At 47.6% G+C, this 8,165-nt stretch overlaps 1 protein-coding gene across 1 annotated transcript in view; it reads left to right on the top strand.

The window, feature by feature from the left end:
* Positions 1–1,588: 1,588 nt before the first annotated feature.
* Vapb (VAMP associated protein B and C) overlaps positions 1,589–8,165 on the top strand; it is a 41,536-nt gene continuing 34,959 nt past the window's right edge. Inside the window, exon 1 of the mRNA XM_057780471.1 lies at positions 1,589–1,776. Within this exon, the coding sequence (XP_057636454.1) occupies positions 1,719–1,776 (58 nt within the window). The 5' untranslated portion in view covers positions 1,589–1,718. The remainder of the gene's footprint in view (positions 1,777–8,165) is intronic.

The following is an 8,165-nucleotide window of genomic DNA, read 5'->3' as shown; positions in this document are numbered from 1 at the left end:
CACCATCACCATCATCATCACCACCACCATCACCATCATCACCATCACCACCATCACCATCATCACCATCACTACCATCACCATCACCATCATCATCACCACCATCACCATCATCACCATCATCACCATCATCACCATCATCGTCATCATCACCACCACCATCATCATCATCACCACCATCATCATCACCATCATCACCATCATCATTATCACCATCATCATCATCACCATCACCACCATCACCACCATCATCACCATCATCACCATCATCATCATCATCATCATCATCACCATCATCATCACCATCACCACCACCATCATCACCATCATCATCAGACTTGAGGTCAGCTTGGCCTCTACATAGTGAGTTCCTGGCTAGCCTGGGCTATGTAGTGAAACCCTACTTCAAAAATAAAATAAAATTAGAGAGCAGGGAGTCAGTGCAGCTGGTAGGGTGCTTGGCTGGCATTCAGCCTTGGACACCAGCTCCAGCCCAGCATGAATGGGAATCCCTGACCTTGGGAGGTGGAGGCAGGAGAATGAAGGTTATCCTCAGCTACATAGTGAGTTCAAGGCAGACTGGGATATGAGACCCTGTCTTAGAAACAAAAGTGAAACAGCATCAAAAAGAGTAAAATTAAGAAAAATGTTGACTGAAAAAGCTTGAGTTTGATGAAAGATACTCTTAACAAATTTAGAAAGCCCAAAGGTCCAGCGCATGGGAAGGGCAGAGAGCACGATGAACACAGAACAGGGCCTGGGGAGGTGCTGTCTCCTTCATCTATGCATATTTGGTGTGGAGGCTGTTACGGTCTATTTCACATAGTATATGTTACACAATGAAATATTAGTCACACGCTAATATGAGTGTGCCTATTTTGGGCATTAGACAGATCTAGGCTCTGAGACTCTTTTAACCATGTGATTTATTTGTGTAACCAATTTATTCTCTCCATGAGGCCCAAGCAAGGTGTGAAGCAGGTCGTTTTCTGGTTATTGTATTTCTAAATATTTCCTGCATAAACAAATAATGGTATCTATTAGCAAACAGTTCGGGGTAGTGCTTTGCTGCTTGGAAATATGAATGCAGAATAGCTTTTATTTATGACAGTTACTGAAAGCATTCAGCAGAGTGGCACGAAATAAGCAAACAATAATTGCCTGTTTATTATATTTATAATTGTTATTTATGAACTGTCACAAGGCCTAGCACATATCACTAACCCATAAACATCATGTTTGTAAAAATAATAAGTACTTTATTATATTCAGGCTCAGCAGAGTCTGGCACCACACGTGCGGGAAGAAAGTGGAAGTTTATTCTTGTTAATTATTATTATTAAGTAAAGCACTTAACAACAGTTCTCCCCGCAGGCGCTAACTAAACAGACTCACTGGAGACTGCCCCTCCTCCCAAACCGCACGAGGCCACGCCCCCTGGTGCGGAAGCTCCGCCCTCCCCCGTCCGGGCAGTGCCTTGGTGAGACCCCAGACACCATGCGCATGCGCAGTCTCCCTTTCGCCGCCGGAGCCTCTGGCCGCTGCCGGGCCGGCCGCTACAGCGTGCGTGCGTAGTGCGTGCGTGCGTCGGGGCGTGCGTGCATACGTGCGAGCGTGCCGTAAACTCGCCGGGCACCGCGGCCTCGCCCTCCGCCCCTGCGCCCCGCCGCCCAGGCCACCGCCCCCCGCCCGCGCCGCCACCCCCGACGGGGAGGACCATGGCGAAGGTGGAGCAGGTCCTGAGCCTCGAGCCACAGCACGAGCTCAAGTTCCGAGGTAAGCGGGCGGCCGGCCCGGGAGCTGTCACTCAGCGGCCGGCGCCGGAAGGGACGCGCCCTGAGGGCAGGACACTGTCCGCCGGAGGCCCGCATGCACCAGGCGCCTAATTCATGCATGTGGAGTCAGTGCACGGCGTCTGCCTGAGTTCCCTTCTTGTCAGCCCCCCCACCCCACCCCGGGCAGCCAACAACAGCCCAGGAGTCCTGTGCACACTTTTGGGTAGTTCATACACTTTCTGTGTACATTTGTGTGTAAAGGTGCACTTTACACATGTAAGCATGCACACGTGAATAAAAAAGGTGCGCATTATACAACTATATGCACAGAATATGCATGTTATACTGTGTATACATACATTTACGTATGTATGTGTACACACACATACAAACACACACGTATTTATATACGTGTATATGTAGACTCACCAAATCTAAGGGTCATGAGGCAACAGGGGCCATGTCTGGCCCGTTCCTTTCTTCTTGGCATGTTCTGAGCCACCATAGTGGACATTGGAGGCCTATAAAGCTCATCACACCAGTGAGCAAGATGGTGGTGGCAGGCGGTGGTAAGTGCTCTGAAGGAAAGAATGAAGCTAGACTCTATGAAGGTGGACTTTAGGTTGGCTGGTGTGACCACCCAGTATGGTCTGTATGTAGCCCACAACAGGTGCTCACAATTGGGGTGCCGAGAGTCACCCGTTTTTCTACCGTTGGGAAGCAGTGTATGGCTACCCAGTTGGCAATACGGACATTTGAATTCTGGTTTCAGAAGTTTGCCACACTTAGCCATTGTACCCACAGACTCCCGGGAGACGCTTCTGAGCTGCGGCTGAGGAAGCAGAGGCTGTCCAGTCAAGCCCAAAACAACTTCAGGAAGCCTAGCACTGGCTGTAGAGATGGCCCGGCAGCTAATGGCGCTTGCTACCAAGGCTGACGACTTGAGTTCGATTCCTGAGACCCATGTTGTGCAAGGAAAGAGCCGACTCCTGCAAGTTGTACAGACACACAGACAACATACACAAACATTCTCAAATGAAAATATCCCGTTAATGTGGATTCTAGTTGCTGGAAGCCCCCCACTTACCAGGATCACCTGGAGCTGGAGAGAGGTGGTGTCGTTTGGTAGCAGCTATTTGGAATTTGGTGTCATGTGATCCTCCCTGTGGCTATTCAGCAGTGAGCTGCAGCTTCCATTTATGACCGTTAATGCTTCCGTGTGTTCGGGTCCTGTCCTGTCATCGCTACGTGGTGTCCATCTCTGTGTGGTGTGTGTGCACACATGTAAGATCATCAACATGCGTTGTTACTTTTTATTTTGCCTTTATTCTTTGTGGGGATATGTGTGCCGCAGTGAACGTGTAGCGGTCACAGGACAGCTCACCGGAGCCATTTCTCTGTCCATTACGTGGGTGTCAGGGATTGAATTTTGAGCTCCAGTCTTGTTCAGTCAGTGCTTTGACCTGCTGGGCCATCCTGCTGGCCTCGTTCAGGCTTGACCTTGAGATGGCCCTCCTGCTTCTCGACTGCTGGGATTACCGACTTCACAAATATTTGACTAGTAGATTATTATAAAACGGGCTTTGTGCTAGCTGGCTCCATGCACCTCTGGGCTGATGTAAGCCTGGAGCGTGTTGAGGTCAGCTGTGATGTTCAGAAAGGTGAGTTAGGTTGAATGCATTCTTACTTAAACACATTTTCCACTTAGGGGATATCAGGCTCTAACTTCATTGAGGGACATCTTTGTTTGACTTTCTGTGGTGGTCTCTGGGTTCCTTGGAGGAGACTGAAAGCCAGGTATCCAAAGTGGATATGGTAAGTCAGTGGCTTCACCGGGGTTGCCTGGAATTCTTCATTCAGGAGCCCAGCTCTGCCTCCCCTAACTTGGCTCATTGGTCCACATCCATGTGTTGGGACCCAGGAATATTCCAAGTCTGGTTGATTGTGCTCACCCGTTCTTCATCGGCATTCACTTACCCACCCTTTCCACCCCAGGAAAGAAGGGACAGATGAGATGGTCCAGATGGGAGAGAATGGTGGGCAATGCAGCCTGGAGCATGGGGAGTGTCACGGAAGCTGGTTACAGAGGTCCAGTAACAACAGGATGGAAGTGGGTGGGTGTGTTCTAGACGTGGATGGTGGTATGCATAGAGATCCAAAAACTGGGGTGTTTGCTTCTTGGGAATGGCATGCGTAGGAGATGTGGCGCAGAATGAAAGGCCAGGAATGGCTAGTCCGCAGGAGTTGGGCCTGCACATCCACCAGGTTGAGACTGTGTGATGATTTGTTGGGCCTCCCTTGGGTTGAGCCTTGAAGCCCCAAGCGCCCCTACCATGTCCTCTGGTGTGTGATCCGGGAAGGAGACAATCATGTTCCACTTCTTTCAGTTGCCTGTGTGTGACCTTGGACAGCTACCATACTCCTCTTGCCCTTGAGTGGATGGCTGTGCCAAGAAGGTGACACCTCTTCAGCCAACATCACTAGTTGCCAGGGAGATGGTCCAGAAGTTTGGTGTCCGAGTGTCCTCACTCTGGAAGCATCCAGGGATGCGTGGGCTTCCGACAGGCTTTGTGAGCACGGAGTCCTTGTCTCTTGGAGATGAAGCCTTACCTACTGTGCCCTTCAGGCAGATCTGGAGGGAGCGGATGTTCTGCCTTAGCTCCCTGGTGCTGGGATTGTGGGTGGTGCCAGCTGGGGTGTTTAGTTTCTTGGTTTGTTTGCTTTAAGCTGGGTGCTGAGACAAGAAAATGAGAGGCCCAGTAGTTAGCTCCTTGTGTTAAGGGTGAGAGCCTTCAGATTTAGCTGGTGTCCTTTGTGTTGTTGAGAATAAGGACTCTGATTTCTGCAGTTCCTCTTACTAGATTACACTTGCGAGCTAATCAAAGCCCTTGTTTTCTGGGGATCCTCAGACTTTTACTTCAGTTGAAGATGATGGTGTGGTATTTAGTATTTGCATTATCTCGGGATTTTGTGTGATATGTTAAATTTAAATACATTATAGACTGGACATGGTGACATACACCGATAATCCAAGTACCCTGGAAACTAAGGCAGGGAGATTGCGGGTTCAAGATCAAGTTGGACTACATCTCAAGAAAACATATAAACAAAATAAAGCCAAACCCATAACCAAACCCCAAAAGGGCGGGAGTGTGATGTCAGTCAGTGGTATAAGACCCTTTGGTTTGATTTCCAGCACCACACACGTATACATGTATACATACATACGTGCACATATATGTACATGCATATATGCATATGCATACATGCATGTAAATAGAGGTTTCTCTGTTCTGCCCCATTCTTCTGCCACTTCTAAATAATCACTCAGAGACTTAACATTAATTACAAACTGCTTGGCCTATAGTTCAGGCTTATTACTAACTAGCTCTTACATTTAAATTAGCCCATTTCTATTAATCTATGTATTGCCACGTGACTTTTACCAGTCTGCTGGCATCTTGCTTCTTGGGCAACTGACTCACATTTCCCTCGATTCTGCCCTTCTTTCTCCCTGTATTTTCAATTTGGCTTTTCCACCTAGCATTATTCTTTCTGCCTTGCTATAGACCAAAGAAACTCCTTCATTAACCAATGGAAATAAAACTTACAGCATATAGAAGGTTATCTCATACCACACACACACACACACACACGCACACACGTACACACAAATACATATATATGTATATATATATGTGTGTGCATATGCACACACATGGGCATGTACACACAGATTCCCATAGTTCTGTGGATCATGCTGCACTGCCCTGCATTCAACAGTCAGAGGAGACAGATGGGAAGACATGGGGTGTGTAGGGCTTTCCAAGACCCCTGATTTTTATGAAGTCTGTAGATGCTCCTTCAGGTCAGGGCAGCTCCTGAGAGAGTGAAAGTCTTCAGAGGCCTGTGGAAGGAGTGCTCTCCCTTTCTCCCTGCCCGACCTTCCAGGGCCTGATGCTGCTTACATCTCTCTGGGAGCTCTGACATGTGTCTGCGTCCATCCTCTCAAGACTCTGTTTGTCTTTCCTGTCCCATCAGATCTCCTCTGGTAAGTGGTGTCTTGTACATTTGGGTCATTGTCCGGGAGTCAAGCCTCCCCCACCCCATTGTATTCGTAGTGGTAGCTGGGAATGACTGCTAAGTACCTCACTGGGATGAGGCACCAGCTGCTTGTGGATTCGACTCCTCCTTGCCTGGTTCTGCAACTAAGCTGGTGACCTCTGAGAAGTCAGTCACAACAGCGTTTGTGACTTGGGTACTTGAGCATTCCAAACTTGTGGATAGACACTATCTTTTGTGTGGAGAGAACAGATTCAGGTGGTCAGTTGTTGTGTGATACAAGATGGGTGAAATTGAAAACAGACTTCCATCCAGTGGGTCCTGTCCGCTGTGGCCTCAGACTGTCCTGTACAGCATAACAAAATGTCAGCAGCCTGGTTAAGGCTTTCTGATGGCCGTGTGGTTTAAATCCATCGTGAATAGATCATTTTCATGTGTTTAATTATTAACCAGCTTGTTCATCAAAAAAGCTAGTGGCATTAAGTTTACTAGGCTTGAGTCAAACATAAATCTTCATTGATAGTACTATTTACTTGTAAAACCTTATCCCTAGGAGAAAAAGTGTGAACTAGAAGGTAACTTTCTCTTCTCTGCTTCTTTTTATTAAAAACATTTACCAGTCCTTGGCCTTGCACTTGGAAGGCAAGGCGGCGTCTCCGTGAGGACTTGTGGCGGGCAGCCTGGTAATTCCCTAATAACTTTTCATCCGCATGTTGATTTATCGAAGTGATTAGTCTGAGCTGATGGTTATTAAGAGACGGCTCCTAAGCGGCATTAACACCATCTTTTATTTATTACTCTTAGATGGCGTCTCTCTTCCAAAAAGACGGATTTTGCGCCTGCAGTCTTAGGCTAAGTAGTTGAAAATTAGGGACGGAGCATGGGAGTAAGTCCCTTGGTAGGCACTCAGGTGCTACGGAGAGTGTCAGAACAGAGACTGGACTTCTAAGGTGAAGGCTGCTTCATCTGTCCCTTCCCTTGGTAAAAATCTTGCCATCTGAAGATGACCCTGTCCAGGAGGAGCAGTGCTGTCAGCAAGATGACCGAAGATGAACACAGAGAGCAGTTCCATTAGTCAGGATGAGCTTGCCTTGGAGTCTTTCATAAAATAAAAGCCTTGAATTGTGCTAAAACAAAGTTGCATTATGGTTTTCAGCAGCCCCCTCGTTTTCTGTCATTTCAAGCCCTTTCAGGCCATTGTCAGTACATCACACCCAGATGGCTTTGGCCCTTGTTCACTGGTTCTTTGAAGCCCTTACCGAGGGACCTGGGCGGCCACCTCAGAAACAAGAGTGGCTCAGGAAGCCGAGCTCTGGAAGCAGAGCCACTGAAGTTGAGTCATTCCAAGATTATCTTTAAAAAAAAATGGTGTAGTAATAAAATACTTCCTGAAATTTCCATTTTCTTCAAAATGCTAAATGCACCTTTTAAAGAGAAGCTGTTATTGACTGGGAACACCCTCATGGGTGCTTCTGGACGCCCCCCTTGGAAGGGGTGTCTGGAGTCAGTGCTGCTGATAAAATTATATAATCTCACAAGAAAATGCTTGTTATTTATATAAAATATTAAGAGTAAATATCTACTATTTAAAATTGATCGTCTCATTTGAAATTTAAAGGGATATTTAAAATGCATCACCCACCCTCAGTGCTTCAAGCAGGCTTGGTTCCTGCAGAGAGAGGTGACAGGTTTACAGCCACGCCAAGTGCGAGTGACCAGCAGGGTGGTTTCCTCCTTTCATCTTGAAGGTCCTAGCACTTTTTAATTTTTATGTACAAAGACTAGCCTGCTTGCCTTCACTGGGTAGATAGTCTGGACTAATCCGCTCAAGAAAAGGTGTAGTCCATGAAGTCCATGTCCTTTGAGTACTGATGGGGGCATTTCGGGCACAAGTTTATCCCACCTGCATTCTGAACAACAGCAGGAACTCCACCCAGAGTTTCAAGGTGACTCCAGCAGTGGCTGATGACCTGTCTGCCCTCAGATGTCCAACAAGGGAAGAGGCCAGGGTAATCTAATGTCATTTCATCTTTTGACCCTTAGGCTCTAAGGAAGCTGGTAGCTTTCTTATGATCTCTCAGGTTCTGTGGCATTTTATAGCTCTGCCTCCCCAGAAGCAAGCTGTGGTTCCACCCATTTCTTGGGTGGCTCAGCAGAGTTCATGCATGGTAGAGGTTGCTTCAGCTTGCAGAGACTGGTGAAGTGTGAATCAGGAGAGGTGAGTGTACCCAGAAAACATTGTTGGGACTAAATGGTCCTTCCAGGTGCTGCACAGCCCTTTCCTGGCTGAGCCGTGAGCTTTCTGTCCTGTGTGCTAGCCTTGGGCAG

Source organism: Chionomys nivalis, chromosome 9 (assembly GCF_950005125.1).
Source record: "Chionomys nivalis chromosome 9, mChiNiv1.1, whole genome shotgun sequence".
NCBI classification, from domain to species: domain Eukaryota; kingdom Metazoa; phylum Chordata; class Mammalia; order Rodentia; family Cricetidae; genus Chionomys; species Chionomys nivalis.
This window is presented reverse-complemented; position numbering and strand designations above follow the sequence as displayed.